The sequence below is a fragment of the Sceloporus occidentalis genome, unplaced genomic scaffold (assembly GCF_023333645.1).
Source record: "Sceloporus occidentalis isolate IW3139 unplaced genomic scaffold, rSceOcc1.0.p SCAF_2, whole genome shotgun sequence".
Lineage (NCBI taxonomy): Eukaryota > Metazoa > Chordata > Lepidosauria > Squamata > Phrynosomatidae > Sceloporus > Sceloporus occidentalis.
In genome coordinates this window covers 202111317-202134327 of record NW_028316982.1, presented here as the reverse complement: position 1 = coordinate 202134327, position 23011 = coordinate 202111317, and the positions used below count along the sequence as shown (strand labels likewise).

At 38.1% G+C, this 23011-nt stretch overlaps 1 protein-coding gene across 1 annotated transcript in view; it reads left to right on the top strand.

The window, feature by feature from the left end:
• Positions 1-23011, top strand: part of TTC3 (tetratricopeptide repeat domain 3) — a 96454-nt gene that overhangs the window by 17527 nt on the left and 55916 nt on the right. The window contains exons 11-18 of the mRNA XM_089508432.1: positions 1370-1532; positions 1620-1668; positions 5857-5962; positions 9495-9552; positions 10412-10469; positions 11318-11393; positions 19329-19466; positions 21216-21296. Of these exons, the coding sequence (XP_089364558.1) occupies positions 1370-1532; positions 1620-1668; positions 5857-5962; positions 9495-9552; positions 10412-10469; positions 11318-11393; positions 19329-19466; positions 21216-21296 (729 nt within the window). The remainder of the gene's footprint in view (positions 1-1369; positions 1533-1619; positions 1669-5856; positions 5963-9494; positions 9553-10411; positions 10470-11317; positions 11394-19328; positions 19467-21215; positions 21297-23011) is intronic.

The following is a 23011-nucleotide window of genomic DNA, read 5'->3' as shown; positions in this document are numbered from 1 at the left end:
AGTAGAAGTAGGGCAGGAGAGAATGAAAATTTGAATGCCAGAAAGTTAAGAAAATTTGAAATTTTATATAGCCAGGCTATCAAAAGAGATGGTGTTGGTCTTTCAGCTTAGATTGCAAGTTTGTGAATGGCGCAAAAAAATGCGAGAGCTTTTTAGATGGAAATGTGAGGTCTGTTAGGTGTCACTGGAACAAAGGTTTCATGAGTGAAACACATGTCTGAGAGATTGGACAAATTTGATTTTCTGAGATAAGATGAGCATATCAGTTGTCCTACCCAATCTGGAATTCTTGAGGTAAAATGTAGTATTGAGTTCTGAAAGAAATGGGTAAATCAGAATGTCAGTCATATTAGGCAGATTTCCACTGCCAGTAGTCCGTTGTGACTTCCTGAGTCTGACCTGCTCTGATGATCTTGTATAAACTTTACCTAAACTGTTATTATGAAGTAACTGTGCCAGTTGATTTCATTTGATAGGCTTGGAAATAACAAGGGTAGTTTAATAGATAAGATGCATGAATAGCTGAGTAAAGGGCTTCTATGAGTCTGGGGTTTTATCCTGTTAGTAATAATAATTAATATTCTGTTCCTAATAATAAAATCATAATATTGAATTCTACAGTTCCAGATAGAGGAGAAACTGTTAAAATTTTCTTCCACTTTTTGATAATATGGTATTTTTGTATCCAAACATTGTACATTTGCAGTTTTAAAAAACAAAAGATGTGTGAAAATGACTAAAGTTTTAATATTTTGAGTCATGAATTGTACAGCTGTCCCCGTGCAGATTACAAAAAAGAATAAGCAGTGATTATATTTGAAGGGTCAGGTGTTATTTGACTTCTGTGAATCCCCCTGATGCCAGCACAACTGAAAACAAACGTTTGTAAAGCATGCTTAAATGTCTTTAATACACATAGGAGTAGTGCTGTACTTACAGTGCCATCCTGTGAATAGCTGCATAAGTGTAAACTATATTAAATGTGATCCACAAATTTACATAGGATTGAGCTGTTAGATATGAGAAAAACAAACACACTGTATGTTGTAAAGAGTGAAATTGTATATTTGTCAAATCATACTGTTTAGGGGCAGCAGTGGCAATTCCACCCCAGTGTTACCCAATCTGGATGGGGCTGGCAGGTGGTGGTCAAAAGGGCGCGCTCGGCCCTCTCCTTGGCTGTGGTTGTGACAATCTCTACATTATTAGGTTTCCGCCGTTGTGGCAAAGCTAAGAAGAGCACAGCTGGAGGAGGGCCCAACTGGGCCTCACCCCTCTTCTTGGGTGTCACCCAGTGCAAGCCACATCCACCCACCTAATGATGCCACTGAAGGACAGTGTTTAATATTTTGTTTATTGATCTTTGTAGGGGCATTATCGATTTTGTGATGCTCTGTCGCTCCTGGGAGAACATACAAAAGCTCTACAGGCCAATGAGAAAGGTCAGGAGCTGTGCAGAGATAATCCTGAAGGAATTAACGATCTTACTCAACAACATGAGAAACTGAAAAAACAAATGGAAGAAATTAGAGGTACTATTTTCCCTTTAAGACTATCTTTCAATCATATTTTGACTGTCAATTATTCAGTGACTTGATTGTTTTTAAAAACTTATTTAGGTGTGAAACAGAGTAAACACAGAATGAAGAAATGGGTCTTTCATAAAAAGTAAGTTTCATTCCATTGTTAAAAAAATTGTATGCATGTGAACTCAGCATTTTGGTAAATATTAGGGTATGTCTTCAAGATTATCCCTCCAGGGCCGGCTCTAGGTATTTTGCCACCCTAGGTGAGAAATATTTTGGCACCCCTGTCGCCCCTCATAACTATTTTAACCCCTTGATTTCCGCAGTTTCGTTTGTTAAAGCTAAACATGACATAAAACGTAGGTTCCAATCTCTTGCTACAGTATTGAGAATTAGTCAAAAAGCCAATTAGGTTTTTACAGGTTAAAGACTTTTTTTATTGCTGAGATATTTGGAATGGAGACTAATGCATACATATTCCTTTTGCAAGCTGGAAACATTATTCATTCTAATGATGTGGAAAAATCTGGATCCCATCCCCATGAATTTGTGGGGTAATAGTGGTCCATCTATGACCCATAAAAACTAAAAATCTTCACCCAAGGGGCAGAAAAGGGTGTCTCAAGAAAGAGAAGAAAACCAGTAGGGTCACCAGGTGAGAGGACCAGGGCTGCTGCCACACTGCAGAATTAACATAGCTTGACACCACTTTAGGTGCCCTTGGTTCCCACAGTGACCGGCTGTCCTAACTGCAAAGGAGGACAAGGCACTGCAAAATGTAGGTCTTTCAAGTAAAATGGAGGACATGACTAAGTAAAAGCTAAAACCCCTCATATATTCATGTGTCTTAGTGATGCTCAAAAGGGAGGACAGTTTTGGAATTCCTCCTGGACTGAAATGTAAGATATACCCCAGAAAAAGAGGACATCTGGTCATCCTGCAAGTTCCATGCTATGGAGCTCTGGGATTTGTAGTTTGTCGTGGCTCCACTGCTCTCTGACTGAGGTGAATTCTCCTCCAAAAATCCAAATCCCAGGATTCCATAGCATGGAGCCAGAGCAGTTAAAATGGTATCAAATTGCATTATTTCTGCAGTGTAGATGCAGCCTATGAAACAAAGATGGGAATGGCTTCAGGGCGAGAAAGAAAAGACACATAGCAGGCACACCATTTACAGCGCTTTAGAAATAAACTATAATAATAATAACAATAACACCACCAAGAGTGGGCAAGCCACACTCTCTTAGCCTTAGAAGAAGGCCATGGCAAAGCTTCTCTGAATTCACATTGCCAAGAAAACCCCATGGTAGATTCGCCTCAGAGCAGGGCGGATCGCCTCCTCTTCCAGAACATGTCCTCCATTCCAACCTTCTGTTAGGAGGTTTTCTAAAATATTCTCCATTTTGAGCATGACTAAAAAGCATGCATTTTGAGCATGACTTAAAAAAGCTTTTCGTGAGTCCTGTCCTTTCTTTTTCTTGAATGTCTTCCATTTTGTGGTGCCTTTTGCGATGAAGACAGTGGGGAAGAAGACCAAGCTTTTAAAGTGGATTGTTGGAGCCAGTGTGGACTAGTTGTTTGAGCATTGGACTATGACTCTGGGTTCAAATCCCAGCTCGGCCATGGAAACCCACTGGGTACTTTGGGAGAGTCACACTCTCTCAGCCTCAGAGGAAGGCCATAGTGAGCCTCCTCTGAACAATCCTTGCCAAGGAAACCCAAAGAGAGGGTGGCCAGGAGGCAGAAAGGACTTGAGGACACACAGCAACAAACAACAACAACAACAACAACAACAACAAGGGGGTCTAGGAATCAGAGAAAAGGGTGGGTGAGTGGGAAGGGAGGCAAAAGTCATCTTTCAGCCTCTGAGGGAGAGAGTAGGCTGGCCCAGTTCCATCAGGGGCTAGCCTGAAGAAAGAGGCTCCTCCCTCCCTGTCATCTTTCGGCCTCTGAGGGAGAGAGTAGGCTGGCCCAGTTCCATCAGGGGCTGGCCTGAAGAAAGAGGCTCCTCCCTCCCTAACTGTCATCTTTCGGCCTCTGAGGGAGAGAGAAGGCTGGCCCAGTTCCATCAGGGGCTGGCCTGAAGAAAGAGGCTCCTCCCTCCCTAACTGTCATCTTTCGGCCTCTGAGGGAGAGAGTAGGCTGGCCCAGTTCCATCGGGGCTAGCCTGAAGAAAGAGGCTCCTCCCTCCCTAACTGTCATCTTTCAGCCTGTAAGGGAGAGAGTAGGCTGGCCCAGTTCCATCGGGGCTAGCCTGAAGATAGAGGCTCCTCCCTCCTTAACTGTCATCTTTCGGCCTGTAAGGGAGAAAATAGGCTGGCCCAGTTCCATCGGGGCTAGCATGAAGATAGAGGCCCCTCCCTCCATAACTGTCATCTTTTGGCCTCTGAGGGAGAGAGTAGGCTGGCCCAGCATCATCAGGGGCTAGCCTGAAGAAAGAGGCCCCTCTCTCCATAATTGTCATCCTTCAACCTGTGAGGGAGAGAATAGGCTGGCCCAGCTCCATCAGGGCTAGCCTGAAGAAGAAGAGCCCTCCCTCCGGTCCATCTGCTTTGGTCCAGGCCTCAGAGGGAGAGAAGAATACTGGACCTGATTCCCTCCCCCCCTCACCATTCCCTTCTCCTATTGTGTCGTGTCTTTTAGATTGTAAGCCTGAGGGCAGGGAACCGTCTATTATCCCCTCTGTTGTAAACCGCTCGGATTCCCAGTGATTGGGCGGTATATAATAAAACTTATTATTATTATTATTATTATTAAAAGTGGGTGGATAGGGAAGGAATGGCGCCCAAGTCTGGGAAGGAGAAGGAGTTATTGGGGGGGGGGGAGAAATGGGGGAGGAAGAAATGGTGGCTTTGGGGAGTCACACTCTCTCAGCCTCAGAGGAAGGCCATGGCAAGCCTTTCCTGAACAAGTCTCTCTCTTGGCAAGAGAGAGAGGAAGGAAGGAAGGAAGGAAGAGAAGAAGGAGGGAGGGGGGAAGGAAGGAAGAAGGAAGAAAGGGGGAAGGTAAGAAAGAAGGAAGGAGGGGAGGGAGGGACAGGAGGAAAGAGGGAGGGAGGGAAGGAAGGAAGGAAGGGAGGGGTTAGGTAGGCAAGAAGGAAGGGGGAGGGAGGGACAGGAGTAAAGAAAGGGAAAGAAGGAAGGAAACGGAGAGAAGGAAGGAAAGAAGATAGAGGGAAGGAAGGAGGGAGAAGGGAGGCACTCTGCACTCCACAACAAACTGCAACTAACAGAATTCCATAGCCTTGAGCCAGAAAAAGTTAAAGCAGTGCAAAACCAGGTTAATTCTCCAGTGTGGATGCAGCCCAGGAGTAGCAGAGAACAGCAAACTTCTTCCCTCCTTTCAGCCTCAGCAAGCAGCTCTTTCTCCCTGCTACTCAGAGGCTGGCAGTGCTGTTGGCTGCTCTGCTTGCCTGATTCTATGATCCTCAGGCTAAAGCCACTCTTTCTTTCTCTCTCTCTGGTGCCCACTGCAGTTTGGTGCCCTAGGCAGCTGCCTGGTTCGCCTATATGGACGAGCCAGCCCAGTATCCCTCTTACAATTATAAATGTTATTAATTTATTTATTTTTATTTATGGTATTTATACCCCAACCTTCAGCCTAAAGGCTCTTAGAATGGCTTACAAGTATGATTATTTTTAATTAGATGTTTCCCTGCTCTCAGGCTTACAGGCTAAAAAGACATGATACAAAAGGAGAAGGGAATGGTGGTGGGGAAATGGAAGCAGGTCTTCTCTCCCTCTGAGACCTGGACCAAGGCAGATGGATTGGAGGGAGGGCTTAATCTAGGCCAGGCACAATGGACCTGGGCTGGCATCTCTCCCTCCGTGCTTGGATGGCACCAGATGGACTGGAGGGAGGGCTCTGCTTCTTAACCTTAATCAAATCTTGCGTTAGTAATTATCTTAAGAAGCAAAGAATGGTTTCATAAATAATAATAATAATAATAATAATAATAATAATATTTATTTATAGCCTGCCCAATCACGAAGAATCCGGGCAGGTTACAACAATAAAATACATCAATTACAATAGAGTTAAAAATCAAACCCTAGACCTACCGCCCCCCCATACCCAGTACTAAAACAGAATTAAACAATAATAGTATAAAAACATTAAGAACATTAAAAGCATTTAAAGGCAGAAACATAGGCGGGGAAGAATAGACAAATGAGGGGAAAGTATCTCTATATCTGGGGAGGGTAACTAAGTTGGAATACTATTCCAGATCCTGGTTGACAATATTTGGGAAACTTTTCTTTCAAGTGTCTGCTGTTTTACTTCTGTGCGAAAGCTTCAGTCTGCTATCACTTGAATGATTTTTTTTTAGTTCTTCAGAATCTACTTCCGTTAATATTGAATCAAAGAAATCTGACACTGAAAAGAGAAAACATCTTGATTTGCACAACCACTTCTGTCAACAAAAGCAAACAAAGGTAAGGAGGCTAGTTGTTAAACTGACATTACTGATAAGTGATCATTTTCTGCTCAGACTCGAATGTAGTTTTGAAGAATGATTTTTCTTTCTTCTGATTTTTCTTTCTTCTGATTTTTCTGTGATTTGTACTGCTATTCCCTTACCTTGCTACTTTTGTACTGTGGACTAAGTTTGTTTCCCTGTCTTTCATTAAATTGAAACTTGTCTGACCTTTAGGGGAAACAAATTACTAGACCAATGGCAAAAAGGTAACTGGTTAAAAAACTCATATGTGATTAAAAATGATAAGGCTACCTTCTCCAAATATGGACTAGTAATGTGAATTACTTGTAGAGCTGTGCAGATGTCTCTATAGTTAAACTGTGTAACTTTAACTATGTGACATTAACTACTAAAATGATGGAAATAGTCCCACTAAACAAAAACATTCTTGCTTACTGGTTTGAACTATAGGTTCCCATAACTTTTCAGTACAAAGAATAATATTGGACAAAATTTTGTTTCTTCATGAGATGAGGAACTGATGTTTATGTTGTTCACCTGGTAGAAGGAAGAATATCTATGATTTGAGAGTCTGAAACATTTTGGAGCTAACTCCAGCTAGAGAGCAGGAGTTCAAGCTCTTTCATATGTGGAAAATGGATTACCTGGTAAAAGAGAAAGACAAACACAGATTAAATGTTATTGCTTGGATTCTAGTGCCTGTGCTAACTTGCTAGATCCTGGGTGTAGTAGGAAGCAAACAGTAGTAAATATAATGCAGCTTATGTCCCTTTTAATTGTTCGTGTAGCTGGTGTGTTCAGACCAGTTTGCTAGAAGAAATGGCTAACAAACATTGCTCCAGGCAAGAATTATGAGTCAGTTTAAGTTTCTGGTCATTCTTAAATTTTGGAGAGCAAGGAAAATGGTGTGTGCATGATTGAACAATGAGGAGGGCCTTTTGGCGTTCCTGTGAAAATTCAAGAATTTAGGAACAGCCCCTGAAAAGGCCATCTTTTGTGTCCTCACCAACCATACTTGTGATAGTGGTGGGTGTGAAAGAAGGGTCTCATTTGATGATTTCACACCTGGACTGGCTCATACAGGAAGATACAGTCTGCCAGATAGTCTGGACCTGAGCCATATAGGGCTTTATACATCACAGCCAGAACTTTAAATTGTGCCCCAAAACAAACAGGCAGCCCATGAAGCTGTTTCAAAGGAGGTGTAGTATGGTGTCCATAAACTGCCCCAGTTAACAGTCTGCCTGCAGCTCTGGACCAGCTGAAGTTTCCAAATACTCTTGAAAAGCAGCCTCAAGTAGAGCATGTTATAACGCATGCACCATTATGGCCAGATCTGGTGTCTTAAGGAATGGATCTAGTTGGTGCACAAGCTTTAAATTGCAAAAGCACTTCTCGTCATCACAGAACCTTAGGCCTCAAGTTTCAAGGCTGAGTCCAGGAGTAGCACCAGACTGTGAACCTGTGTCTTCAGAAACTGGTGACTTTGTAAACCAATTTATAATTGTGTGGTTTAGAACTCCAGCATTGTGCAGTGGTTATATTTTCAGGACACAAGTGTTGTGGCTGCAACATTTGAACCATTGCACAAGTGCAGCGAGCAACATGGTGGCTGTTGCACAGAGGTCATGATGAACAATACTGTGACATTCAATTGCACAGGCTGCCCATGTGCAGTGACATTGGGTGCAGGGGAACAGTTGGAAAGAAATCCATTGTATGCCAGTAATCCAGAGCACAACGCAGTGGAAAGTCAGGGGTGTTCTGCAACCAACCAGAAAAATATCCTCATTCTTTACAATGTTTTGCTGTGCAGTGGGAGACCCCATTGCGCAACAGGGCATTTTGAATGGTGTCCTGTTACACATCATCACATTTCTATAACATGTTTGTGTAACTGTCAGTGACATAGGTCTGTTATCATAAACCTACACATTGCTGCCAATGATGCATGGTCTTGGCCATGCATCTTCAGCCTTGCATCCTCTTAATTAAGAATCCTCACATCTCTAATAGTTGTATGTAATAACGTTTATAGACACATAACAAAAAAAGTAGAACCATACTTATTATTGACTGATGAACCTTACAGAAAGAGAAAGTGAAGAAACAGAGAATCGAAAAAGATAGTACCTCCCAGTCAAAGTAGCAACATGTTTGTTACACCTTATATATATCCTTTTCTCATCAGCCCCACAAAAAGAAAGATTGCCTTGCTAGAAAATGCAATAAATCAAGAAATGTAAACATTTGAAAAACATTATCACTTCTGTAAATACATGTAACAACCAACAAGTGAATGTGATCAAACAGTTTAAGCCAGTTGTAAAGTGTTACTAACAATTTGTCCTTCATAGTGACCCAGAGTAAAAAAATAAAAACGTAAAGTTAAATGCCTGTGAGAGTCAAGGTTGTTCATTGCTGTGAAAAACAATGGCTAAATTCAGCCTAGAAAGATAGAGCTCTGCTGTATGTGCTCTTAAAGGCGTTAAAGAATTTGAAATACAGAGACAAAAAGTTGCTGCAAATGTACCCATTTGAAGGTGTTTTAAAAGTTATCTGAGTATGAGAAACCAGTTGGCTCAGCTTGGGTTTGGCTGTGAGTATGAAAGTAATTTTTAAAGGCAGGGCTGAAAGAGGAAAGAGTCATTTAGGGAAATGAAAGTAAGAGAAAGATTTAGACTGAAGGTCAGCAAAGTAAGCAGGAGCAAAACAAAATAAGAGACCTCCATTTCGATGGGTGGAATGCTCTGCAGACGCAAGGAGAAACAAAAGCAAGAAACAAAGGCAGGAAGAAACAAAATATTAATTCGATGCTTGATTACCCCCTCCCTTTTTAAAAAATTCTTCCTATCAGTCAAAAGCGGAGAAGCTCACTGCAACATAAACTGTAACCTGAGCTAGCTGGCTTTCTTTTCCAAGTAGTTTATCTTAGAAGTAAGAGTTCTGGAAGGCACCACCTTAAAGTACTGAAACAGATTTGTTGATAGCTATCAAATTGGATGGCTTTGAAAAAAAGGGAAGTAGGTAAATTCACAGAAATCAGGGCTATAGATAACTGCTATCCAGGATAGCTATATTTCACTTCTAGTATCAGTATGATTCTGTATATCAGTTGCCGGTAATTTTGAGATGGAGGCTGCAGTTGTATTCCCGTCCTGCTCAAGTATGATTCTTGTGTTCTTAAATTCCTTTTTATAAGCCACAGATGGAAGAAATATAATGGCAATAGTATTGTAGGCATTGGACATTTTTTTGTCAAACCTAACACCCATGCATACTGTTTTAACTTTGGTTGTGTTAGTTTGTTGCAACAAAAAGTACAACATTGTCTTGGGACACTTTAAAGACTAACAAACTTTATTTGGCATAAGGCATCCCAGATCCCAGTCACCTCCTTTAGATATATAATGAGTATCATACTTTAAATATTTATTTTGGTTGAACAAAATTGTCTTCATCTAATAAAATCAGTGGTGGAAAATTAACACATTTCATCTTTTAAATCACATTTTATCTTTTAATAGGTGGCAGCTAATACGTTAACTAAAGAAAACAAAGATCAGCTTTCAGAATCTACCTCAGGTAAGTCAATAAAATAAATGGACCTGGTATGTATATATTGAACAAAGCATTATGGACAGAGCTTAGAATCCAGATGTAAGGTGGCATATGTAAAAACATGTGGGACTGGTCAATCTTGAAGATAATACTATATCAGGTATGGCAATAAAGGGTCTTTCTACTGATTTGTTGGGCATGATTTAACTTGAAACATTCTGATCAATTTGTTTTTAAGTAGCAGTACCAGGGGAAGGCAATGGCAAACCAGCTCTGAACAAATCTTGCTAAGAAAATCCCGTAACAGGTTCGCCTTAGGGTCACCTTGAGTCAGAAATGATTTGAAGGCACACAATAACAACAAAGCAAAAATGATAAAGGCTGTTTTGGTTCTGAATAATTGTAGAAGCAAAAGGATAGTGTTGCTACAGAAGGTATTTTAATGTATGGTGGGATTGCTGAATTTTTTCTCATCTATCATATTTAAAATGGTTTTCTCTTCTTATTTAGTGCTGTTTAAATTTAAACTGGTTAAAAGTTGAATATATCTTTATACTGTAAACTGCATTGGGTCATACACTGGGGAACAAGCATGATATAAATTGTGTACACATGTACATAATGTATAGATGTTTTCTAAAAGATCAGTGAGCCTCAGTGGGATGTATTGAACATCAGACAAAATGGTTTAGAAAATCTGAGGTGATATTGAGTGTAATGGTAGCTAGAAAGGAATTATCACTTTGAGTCAAGGTTTCCTGATAGCTATTAAAGTTATTACACATATTCAAAAGATCACTTGTAGTTGTAACTTTTGCCAAGATAATTATTTTTGGGACTAGGATAGACATACAAATAAATGAAGTTTTTATTTTAAACATAGGACTGAATGAAAATCCAAGGAAATCAAGGAACAAAATGAGTGATTCTGAAAATGCAAGGTAAACCTCTTTTACATTTTATAAATAATATAATATAAATATAATAATATCCAATGAATGCTTCATTGCCCGTGACTGTGTATGAGATTCAGACTTTTCATTTCTGAATATTTTGGAGTTTTATTTTGATGACTTTATGGGACCAACTAATGCTTTTGAAAAAATGAAACCAAGCTTTTGAAGACCAAATTGCTTTTCAGTTACTGGCGATTAAAGCAAGTGTGATTAAAGCAATTTTGCATTTTCAGGCCAGTGTTAAATGCTAATGCTTATTCTTTAAAAACTGAGGGGTGAGAAGGCATACTGACTAGCTTTATGATGCTTATACACTAGAAGGATCCACAGTTCTTGGGTCGCTTAGGTGGCTAAGACAGAAAGTAGGATTGCAAAAAACTCATCCATGATAGACATGAGAAGTCAGATATCATTCCTGCTTCCTTCTGTAACTCCAGGCTTTGAAATGAAAAGTGAGCTTAGCCACCTAAGCTAGCTCTAGGCACCTTGGCAACATAGCACCCGAGCAATCCAGGTTTGGAGCCATAGAAGGGATGTAGATTGCCATACCAGTGCAAAGACAATGTGAACTCCCTTCTACCTAATTTGGCGACAGATTGGAGTTGCCATCAATATAGGCAGTGGTATGTTTGTCATGATGAGCAAAACTTACACAAATTACACATGTAAATGAAAATGGAGATGAACCTGAAAAGTTGATGTCTAGAATCTTTTTGGACACCCACCCCAAGAGACATAAGTATATAACAGAAAGCTTTCCATAGATATTTGGTTTACTGGTTTATGGCACATGTGAGAACACAAATCCAAAAATAAATCATATTTAATTTCAGAGATCAACTGAATTTGAAAAATGATTATTCCAAAGGTCTTGAAGAACAGAATGCTTCCTGTGGTACTGTTCATCAGGTAACAAGATATGTAAAAGTTTCATAATTTGTTAAGCAACTGTGATAGCAAAGAACCTGTGCGTTCTTTGAATGTGTAGAAAATGCTGAGAAATCTTGGAAATAATGGTGAAAGCCTTTCAGAGCACTGTAAAGTAGCAGCCTCCGGTGAATAGTTATGGTTTGCATTGAGAGTCTTGCCAAATAGTGTTTTCTCATGTTAATGGTCTCGAGCAGCCTGAAACCCAAACTGAGATACTAGATAGCTATGAAAATGATAACATAGTGTGTTTTGCTAAATTATTGTACCTAAGCTATAGGTTCTGTAGCAGAAAAGGCAGGTTTGTGCTGACTTGAAATTATCTATTGGGAAAGTTTTTCCCCGTAGGGGATAGTGACACATAGGTCCAAAACACACTGCAGAAATAACCCAGTTTGAGATCGAATTAAGTGCCCTGGTTCAATGCTAGGGAATTGTGTCAGAAAGCTCTGGTGCCACAATAAACTACAATTCCCAGCTTTCCCTAGCACTTTGCCAGGGCAGTTAAAGCTGTCACAAACTGGATTACTTCTGTAGTGTGTTTTGGACCATAGACACACTCAGGTTAGCCCTCTTCCTGTTGCTAGAGGAAATGGGCTAATGGACCCTAAGTACAGAATAATTACAAGATGACAGTGACTTGTTCTGGTTTTTTTTAATTTACTTCTTTGTTGCATCTGTTTGTGATACCTGCATTCTGCACCTGAACAAAGTCAGAATCTTCCAGAGCTTGAGGGTTTTGGAAATACTGCTGCCCCTCTTCCTTAATGCACATGTCCACTATCTGTCATAGTGACAGCATACATTATAGGATCTTCCCTGTTTAGGAGTGTGGAGAGCTGACGGAGATGGGCCAGTCTAGTAACAACGAATGGAGAGAGACCTGGCACCATCCAACAGTAAAGCCTGAATAAGATAAATAGGGCTGTTGCCAACCATGTTCTCGGTTCTAAGACCATCAGAAATACAGTGGGCCCTTGGTATCCTCTGGGGTTTGGTTCCAAGACCCCCTGTGGATAACAAAATCTGTGGATGCTAAAGTCCCATTAAATACAGTGGCATAGCAAAATGGTGTCTCTTATAAAATGGACAGTCAAGGTTTGCTATTTGGAATTTATACTTTTTTTTGAAGATTTTCAATCCATGGATGCTTAAATCCGTGGATAAGGAGAGCGTAATGTATATGTTTTCCGATGGTCTTAGGCGACCCCTGTGAAAAGGTCGCTTGACCCCCAAAGTGGTCGCGACCCACAGGTTGAGAACAGCTGCTCTAATGCCTTCTTATATACAAATATTGCCTTCTTCCCACAGTATGCATACTGAAAAGGGGGTGGAAAAAAACCTCACTAATTGGCGTAATAAGTGCTACTTTGCTTGGGGGGAAATCTTTCATGAGAAATTGTGTAGCTTGTTTGAAATTGTTTCTGTGGGAGAAGGGATTCAGTCTGGGACAATCGCCTAAGATATCTGTGTCATAAGTTTGCTAATTTCCTAGAATTCTGTGGGTGCTGTTCTCAGTGATTTGAAAAATACTATTATGCATGTGGGATGGGATGGCTTGAAGATTGGATATATTTGAAAAAGGAAAGAGTATTAAACCTAGAAGGTCACAGCATAAAGCATGGATGGCATGCATATTTAATATATGGAAAACAGAAAGAGAATAAGGAGTTTAATAATCATGGTATTAAAAGAGGACTTTTGAAAATCTGGGAATAATGTAGGAAAAATATATTTTAAAATCCCAATGTGGACATCACCACAAGAAGCTTATTTTGACAGATTTAAAAATGTAAAAGAACAGTGGGTAACATATGAGCAATTATTGGAAGAGGACAAAATACTGACCTTTAAATTAAGAACAAGAGAAAAATTAGAGAAAGAAGGGATAAAAATAGATTGGTTTCCATATAAACAAGTAGAAGAAAGACTCAAAACGGATTTGAAACTTGTAGGAAGAGAAAAATCCAAAAATGAACTTGGATAAAATAATCTTTGAAAAGGGAAATAATTTTTTTAAATATGATGTATTATTAAGACGAGATTTAGAACAAGAGTGTATAAAAGTAACTATGATTAAATGGAGTCAAATTATGCAACATAATATAAATTTGGAACAATGGGAAAAATCTTGGTATAAAACTAACAAGTTCACGTTGGGACAAAATCTAAAAGAAAATTATTATAAAATGTTTTACATGTGGCATTTAACACCATCTAAGCTAGCAAAAATTTATAAGAATATAAATAAGCTATGCTGGAAGTGTAAAAAAACAGAAGGATTGTATTACCACATCTGGTGGACTTGTAAAAAAGTGAAACAGTTTTGGAATATGGTACATACAGCTATAATGAATATTTTAGGAAAGACATTCCAAATAAGTCCAGAGCTGTACCTTCTAAACTTGACATATAGATTGGGGAAAGACTTAGAAAAAAATATTCAAAATTAGTATTATATAAGATTACATCATATATAACATGTACAAAAGTGGAAAACAGTAGAAACGTCAACATTAGAACAATGCTTGAGGAAATTATTGGATATGAGAGAGGCTGATAAACTTTCCAAAAGTCTGAAAGGAGAAAAGGAAGATGACGAGGAGGAAGAAAAAGAATGGGATCTAGTAATTAAATATTGGAAAAAGAATATAGAGAAAAGTCAATGAGTAAATCAAGTAATGACATAAGAAAAGGAAAAAAAACTATTAAGAAGAGAATATATAGAATGAAAGTAAAAATAGGTTGGAAAATTGCAGGTAATATATGTAATATGTAGATAATAGACAGGATAAATGTTTATAGGCATATATATGTGTCTACATATATGTATAAGGGGAATGGGCAGTATGTATGTACATGTATATGTGTTTGTATGTATATATGTTTGTCTATTTGATATAAAAAAAATTAAAAAAGAAATGGTTTCTGTGGGAGAAGGGATTCAGTCTGGGGGGAATCACCTAAGATATATCTGTGCCATAAGCTTGCTAATTTTCTGGAGTTCTGTGGGTGCGAGGAGTGGGTCATAGTGCCAAGAAAGATGTGAGACATTTGCTACAGTTTGTTCATTTATTTGTTTGTTTATTTGGAGCACTTAATGTACTGCCCTTTAGCGATGGTATAAAACTTCCTGGGTGGCTTATAAATCGTTAATTTGAAAGTCCCATGCCAATAAAAATGGTTACAAATGTGGACTAAAAAGGGCACCTTCAGATGAATTGCACTACATGAAATGTCAAAACCGAAAAAGTTGTTTTTGAACGGGAAAACTGTCAACGCGAGAGAGGAAATCCGCCCAGAGACAGAGGCCTGAAGCCCAGGTTGCTACGGAAACGAACAACAGCGGAAAAAAGCCAGAGAATCAACTGAAACCGTTAACTCAAGCGGAGCATGGCTGATACGACGAGGCTAGAACTAATAGAGAATATGAGTTTAATTCAAGAGAAAGACCTGAATAAGGAACTAGATAAAAAGCTTTTACTAACTGAACGTAAGCTAGAGGACGTCTTAAAGAAGTATAGTGACTTAACAGAAAAGCTAGATGCTTTTAAAGAGAAAAATAAAGAACAGGATGTTTCAATAGCAGAAATGAAACTAACTATTGAACAAAAAGATAAAGCTATTGGTACATTTGAGAAAAAAGTAGCTGAACTGGAGTCAGAAAACCAGTCTTTAGAAGGCCTTATGGAAGCGAAAACAGAGATAATTGTTACTATGAAGGAAGGTTTAGATAATAAAGAAAAGACTATTTCAGATTTAGAGTCTATAATTTCTGAGCTAAGACAGTCCTATAAAAATTCTGCTGAAACAATACACAAATATGAAAAAGATATTAAGAGATTGCATGGTTTGCTCGATGATGCAAATGAAAAGTTAATTCAGAAAGATACAGAAAAAGAGGTCTTAATAAAAGAGAACGAAAAGCTACAACAGCAATTTTGTGATTTTACACAGGAAAATCAGATTCTGCTACAAAAGTTCAATAAAGGTCTAAATGAACTTGATAACATAAAGTTGAAAACTAAAGATTTATATGCAGATATTGCCAGACTGAAGAGCACACTGAACTCTAAAGACAAAGAAAATCAGGAACTTCTGAGGATATGCCATAGGGCCAATGAACAGGCAAAAAGATGGGAAACAAAGTTTTACCGTGTGGAAGCGGATTACAATTCTATCCGACTTGAATTTCTCCATATAAAGTCTAAGAGCCACAGACAAAAAGAAAAAGCAGAGATTAAACAAGAAGAAAGTAAAAACTCAGGAGAGCAAGCAGAAACAGTAAATAAGGAGGAAAAAGAAGTGGCAGTCATAAATAATAATATTTCTAATGAGCCTGATAGAAAATTGGCTGTGATAATAGGAGCTGAAAAAAGAAAAGAATTTAGCCAGAAGAAAAAGTGTCCTAAAAGATTAAAACCTTGGTTTAAATTAGCTGAGGAAAAAGCCTCAGGGTTAAAGAAAAAACCTCTGCACAAGGTCAAGAAAACACAAAAAGAGGTTGAACAACAATTGAGCCCAGAAGAAGCATACGAATCACAGAATTGTACTTTAAGCAAGTCTCTTGTGAAAATAGAGAAGAAAGAGCTAGATCGTGTTGTCATGTATATAGAAGACATGCTAGCATCTATGAATTTTGCTGTCAAGCATACCAATGATGACAAGAAGACAGGTAATCATTGGTTGGACAACAAAAGACATCAACCAACCGAGAAAGGAGATCTAGCAGAGAAAACAAAATTAGAGATCATGATGACCTATATGGAGAACTTGATGTCATCTGTGAGAGATGCTTTACAGTGCGCGGGAGAAGATTTAAAGGCCGCTCAACACGCCCAAAGAATCTGGTCTGGTGAGACAAGAAGAAATAGAGACTTTTTACAAGATGAAGTGTTAAGTCTTCAGCCGGTGAAAAGAAATGCATTGGAATTCAGAAGAACTGATCCAGTAAAAATTCATGAGAAGGACAACGGTGTAAATGAGATAATAGACTGGAAAACAAGTATATTGTTATATGCCATTAGTGTAATGGGAGAGGAAAAACTTTCAGACCCATACTGGGAACGTGGAAAAGTGTTTAAAGATAAGGCTCCATCAATCTTCAATCCAGTAAGAGAGAGGGGTTAGAAGATTGGATATGTTTGGTAATGAATTTAATAGGAGCATATAAAAAATTGAATTTAAGATATATGGTATTTAAAGTGTTGAGAATAAATAATTGCCATGTCTATATCTATAATGTTAATAAGATGTTAGACTTCCAAGAAGAGTATGGTAGAAAAATAGAATAAACATTAAAGATATAGATTGGATAAAAAATACAAATGGATAAGAAATACAAATTTGCTGTTGTTTTACAAAAGAAACTTAAGAATATATAAATTGATAATGATCGTTGATCAATGGAAAATATAACTAAGATGAAACTGTTCTATATTAGAATAGAAAATGGATAGTCTAAATGAAATGTTATTTATTGTTATGAATGATTCTGAGATAAAAGAGTAAGTATAAAAAAGTAAAATGTTTAAGAATTATACATTGTTTTGGTACGTCATTTCAGTACTCACTGACATGTGCAAGCTTAAAAGGAGTTTGAATGTATCAATGGCTTTTTTTAAGGGGGAAGGTGTGTGGAGAGCTGACAGAGATGGGCCAGCCTAGTAAGAACCAATAGGAAGAGATCTGTTGCCAGTTAATCACAGTAAAGGCTGGAGAAGATAAATAGGGCTGTTGCTGAGAGGGAGAGCCAGATAGGGTCTGAGTTAAGTCCAGAGAGGGTTACAGTAAGTCCAGAGAGGGACAGTTGTTGTGAGGGTTCCAGTGTGAGACAGGGACGGTTAGAGGTAGAGTCCAAAAGTGAGGAATTCCCTACCAGTACATGTCCAGAACTCTGAGAGAGGGGTTGCTGGAGTGGGATATCCTGTGGGATTTAGTTAGCCTGTTTGGCTAGTGTGGAGATAAGTTTGAGAAGGGAATATAACATAAAGATTGTGCAAGTTTTAAGTGGAAGTAACCAAGTTTATCTAGAGAGAAGGAGTGTAACAGAAACCATAACAGTAACAAGTGTATAAAACAGCTCAATACGTACCGTTGGCCCTTCTTATACACAGATTTTTTATACATGGATTCAAGCATCCATGATTTGAACATGTTCCAAAAAAGTGTCAAACCTTGATTTTCCATTTTTTATAAGGGGCACCATTTTGCTATGTCATATTTAATAGGACTTGAGCATACATGGATTTTGTTATACACGGGGGATCTTGGAAACAAACCCCAGCCTATAACAAAGGTTCGCTGTAAAATATTGCGAAAACTATTGTTTAAATAAAGTTTTATTGTTGTTCAAGAAAGACTCATCTGGAACCTGAACACTTACCATGCTACTAATAATTCAAAACATATTTTGGGGGTAAAGTGACAGTCACAAAGAGGTGGCAGGATCACACATTACTATGAAAAATACAGTGGACCCTTGTTATACGCTGGGGTTTGGTTCCAAGATCCCCCGTGTATAACAAAATCCGTGTATGCTCAAGTCCCATTAAATATAATGACATAGCAAAATGGTGTCCCTAATAAAAAATGGAACATCTAGGTAAGTTTATACTTTTTTGGAACATTTTCAAACCGTTTATGCTTGAATCCGTGTATAAAAAAATCCGTGTATAAGAAGGGCCGACTGTAGTGTTAAAAGTACAGGTGATCGTGACAATTAAGTGGAAGCGGTGGGATGAAAAGGTTCAAGCTGCTGTCATCGAAGAAACTTGGTGGCGGTAAATAAAATGGTCATGACAGGGAGTTTCTCTTGTTTGGATTCTTGCTTCTTCTTCTTCAGTGTTTCACTGGTTTTCCCAGACAAATTTCATTATTGTTTTGTTTATTGTTTCATAATGTAATCATTTGTAGGAGGCACAGTCTTGGATGTGAGGCCTCTTGGTCTCTAATCATTCGAGTCTAATGCCTTCTTCCCACAGTATGCATACTGAAGAGGGGAAAACCCTCACTAATTGGCATAATAAATGCTGCTTTGCTTGGGGGGGAATCATATTGTCACTATTTCTTGAATTTCATTCTATATTTCATGCACAATTGTGTAGCTTGTTTGAAATTGTTTCTGTGGGAGAAGGGATTCAGTCTGGGGCAGTCAGCTAAGATATCTGTGTCATAAGCTTGCTAATTTCCTGGAGTTCTGTAGGTGCTGTTCTTAGTGCTGCAAGGAGTTGATTGCAGTGCCAAAAAAGATGTAAGGCATTTGCTACAGTTGTTTGTATTTATTTATTTATTTATTTATTTATTTATTTATTTATTTAGAGCACTTATATACTGCCCCTTAGTGACAGTATAAAACTTCCTGAGTGGCTTATAAGTTGTTAATTTGAAACTTCCATGCCCTTAGGCTTGCAATTCAATAAGACATGACACACAAGGAAAAGGGGATGGAAGTGAGGGAAGTCCAGAAGATGCTGGATGCTCTTCTCTCTATTAGAGGCCACAGCAGTTGCATTTGGAATAGAGGCCCAGACAGTTATTTTGTATGTTATATTATGGTATATATGATATTTTCCAAAGGTGTGCTATTGGTTAGAGATTTTGCAAATTATTTGTTTTTTTATTGTGCTCTAGAATTAAACCAGAACATACATACATATGTGTGTGTGTGCGTCTAGAGAGAGAGAGAGTATAAAACATTAACTTCAGGCAGCATTGATTTGTATTCTTACGAACTTTTAAGAACCTAATGCTCTCCAAATGTTTTCATCTACAAGTACTGTAAGCTCTGGCTGGGGCTGTACTGATTGGGTCTGCTGGGAGTTGTAGGCTAAAATATCTAGAGAGCAGCAGGTTGTTGCTATTTAAAAGGTTGTTTTGATACACCAAAGACAATACTTGTTCTTATTGATTTTGTAGGTGGATGCAATAGTTTCTTTGGAAATGTTGAAGACTCATATTACACAAGGATATACATCTTTGATGGATCAACGTTTTCACAGTGCTGAAAAATCTTTTGCATTTTTATTGAATAATCTAGATTCATCCCAACTACAGGTAATAGGAAGGACTCTATGATTTAAGAACAATATTACATTCTTTATAGAATATGGTTTTACAGAAGCATGTCAGTTGGGCAAAATAATTGATAATGCCAGAAAAAAATAGAAATACAGTATTTTGGAAATCTCTTCTACTAGACATATTTTGGATAGATAATGGGAAAATATCTTCCAAATTTCCAAAATATCTTCCAAATTTATAATAGTATATTACAAAGTTGAAATAATTTTCTAAGATTCCATTTCTAAAAGGTTTAAATGATCTATAAGACAAGGGGTCTTACCATTTTTGGAGTTTAGATATAGGTGAGCAGGCAGAAACTGAAAATAAAATTTTGGAACACAAACAGCCTCATTTGTTCTTCTGACGTTACACTGGAGAATAGACTGGGAATAAGAGGCCTATTAACTTTTCCTTGAGCCTCTTACTGCTTTATCACACTAGGGGGCAAATGGGATTTAAACGAGAGTTAAACTAGAGAAAACCAGGAAATGTCGTGGATAAGCATCAGGCATTTTCTAGGCTTCTCTAGTTTAACTCTCATTTAAATCCCGTTTGCCCCCTAGTGTGATAAAGCAGATAGTCATTTTCATTACTATCAAAAGTGATATACCTCTGTGTCATCTGGCCAGTGTGGGACCAGAGGATGAGATGTTACACTGATTCCAGCGTTTTCTGGAGCACTGTGCAGAAGGTTCTGCTGGGAAGAGGACTCTGGTTGTACCTCATGTCGTTTGGCATGCCTTAGGGTTCCATTCTGTTCCCTAAATACTTTGTAACTTATATATATTAGCCATGGAGAAAAATGTCTGGAGCAGTGGATAGAGTATGCAAATGACATGGAGCCTGACTGTGGCACCTTCATGCTACATATTCTTCATGCTGTTTCCTGTGTGAAGGTTCTGCAGCTGGGGTAATTACTGTTGACACCATGCAAAGGCCATTGTCAATGCCAAGAGAAATCTATTTATCCCATGTGCATATTGAAGGCAGCCGCTACTGTCTTTGTAAGGGTGGGGGGGAGAGGCAGAGAAAGAAGTTTATGTTAGGATGGGGATGGAGGCTGAGGCTCACATGTCCAGTGGTGTTACTTCCCTAGCCTCCCTTCCTGCCTTGACTAGCTTCACTTCAGCAGCTTATTCACCCTTAGCAGGGGAGCATCGCAGAACAGCTTCCGCCATGGTCGTCTTCTGAGGTCATTGGGTGGGGTGGGGGAAAGATGAAACATGCCACACTGTTTTTATGCGTATTTTTTTAAACACAGCATTTAATTTTTTTTTATTATTGGATCCATAGATCCAGAGCCCATGGATAGGGAGGCCCACTGTATTCTTTTTTGTGAAATGTGTGCCTGCCTTCCTTGCCTCCTCTCCTCTATTTAAGTGGACTTTAAAGTCTAAGTTGCATCAGCTTTCAGCTAATTAGCTAAAGTTTGGTCATATTTTTAAATTTTGATTTTAATTTGCTACTGTTAACTTTACAACTGGTTCAGTAACCTAGTTTTTTCTTGTTACCATGAATTTTGATATTATCTTTTAATTCAGTTGATTTTCTTGTTTTACATTTTCCAGTCTGCTTTAGCCTTAAAAGGGAACACAGAAGTGTGTGTGTAAACTATATATTATATAACAGTATATTATATTTATTATATTATGTATGTAGTTTCAACTTTTATGTTTTTTCTTGAAAATGTAATGTTCAAGGAGAAATAACAGTTTTCAACTTTTTAAAAACTTGTTGCAGCAACTGAATCTTGCTGTTGTTGATTATGTTGTAATCATCTATGGATATGCCACAGCTCTTATTGGAATAGGGCAACCTGAGGTAAGACATCAAGCTTTTACGTTTCACAATATTCAAATTTCAATTAAGGTAGTGCACAGCATAATTTCTAAAATCTTTAAATTAGTGTTGATGTTGACAGTTAGAATTCCCTTCTAAACCATATGCAGCAAAGTATCATGACTGAAATGATATACCAATTTTTGTTTCATTGTTTTTTCTTTAATGGTTTGCACATTTTGAGACTACAGTTCTGTGATTGCATGCAAATGTGGGTCTTGCTTTTACTTTCTTCTCTGATTTGAGCAAGCGCTCATATCTTCATTCTAAAATAATGAATGTTGGAGTCACACAAAGTGAAGTGATCTGAAGGTACAGAGTCTGAAAAAATGTGACACCTGTTCTCCTAGTATGCAGTTCTAAATAATATTCTAGTGCTTGTGTTAGTGGGCAAATGTTCAAAATCTAAAGAATAGATAGGTGTTGTTTTTGCTTCTTTTGAAGAGACATGATCCTCATCACATATATAAAACATGACTGTTATACATTCACTTCTCCAGTGGGCTGCCATCCAGGTATATTGAACTACATCTCCCACCCAACTTCACTGGGTCTGAAGCTCAAAAGAGCACTTAGTGCCAAATGGCTCATTCTGTCTTACATACCAGGCTAGTACCTATGATGTTCCTAACTTTGTTCCTATGGACAATAAGACTCCTGAGATGCTAGTATCTGTTACTTTAAAATAGTTGGTTCTTTTGGCCATGCTGGTTGGGGTTACAGTGGGAAATGTAATGAATTTATTTGGAAACACTCATTGTGGATACCTCTTGTACTCTTTCCTTTTGTATGTTTACCACAGCTCCTGTACTGTTTCGGGGAGGGGGGGTGATGAACCCAAGTCTTAAACTAGTATAGAGAGTTGAATTGAATAAATGATGTGTTTATTAGCTCATTTTAAAAATAATACACATTGAAAATGTATTTAAAAACTTGCCCCATGTTCTGTGTGAAGCTGTTATGAACATATTTTAGCAACTCTTGTTTTACTACGTTTTGCTAATGCCTTTATTTTTGTCAATTTTGGAATAAATTGCACAAACCCTTTTCATAAGAAACTGCTTGCAGCTTTTAAAATGTTGATTTATATCTGCATTAAAATTTGGCCAAAAAAAAAAAAAAAAAAAACTGTCAGAAACCTTACCAATGATTTTTCTTAAAATTTTTATCCTGCAATTTGATCATTTTTCTATGTGGAATAGAAAGTTCATTTAAAAATCAGGTTTTTGAGGAGTTGAAAGTTTAGGGTACTTCAAGATGTCATGGAAATTAGTCTCAATGATACATCTTCAGGTCAGCTTTGCAGTTCTTCAAATATTTTTATATGGCTATTTTTACTAATCTTAAAAGTTCTTGGATTGTATGAGATGGTATGAAATGTGACCAATGATGTATCATACTTAGTATAAGGTGGAGTCATTTTAAAATAATGAGGCTGAGAAATTTTCAGAATTCAGTTTAGTTCCTTTACAGATAAGCTCCTTTTTAGATATTTACAGTATACCACAAAACAAAGTCTGCTGATATAGTACATTTAGCATCAGTTTAATCTGCTTTTCTTACCAGCAATCAAGAAATTGTTCTTAAACTTCATTGTATTTAAAAAAGAAAACATACTGTGGGAGGATGCTTGAAAAGGTCGCTGCAGCATTTTCCCTCTATGACTGCATTTCAGCAAATGTGTATGTACATGCTGA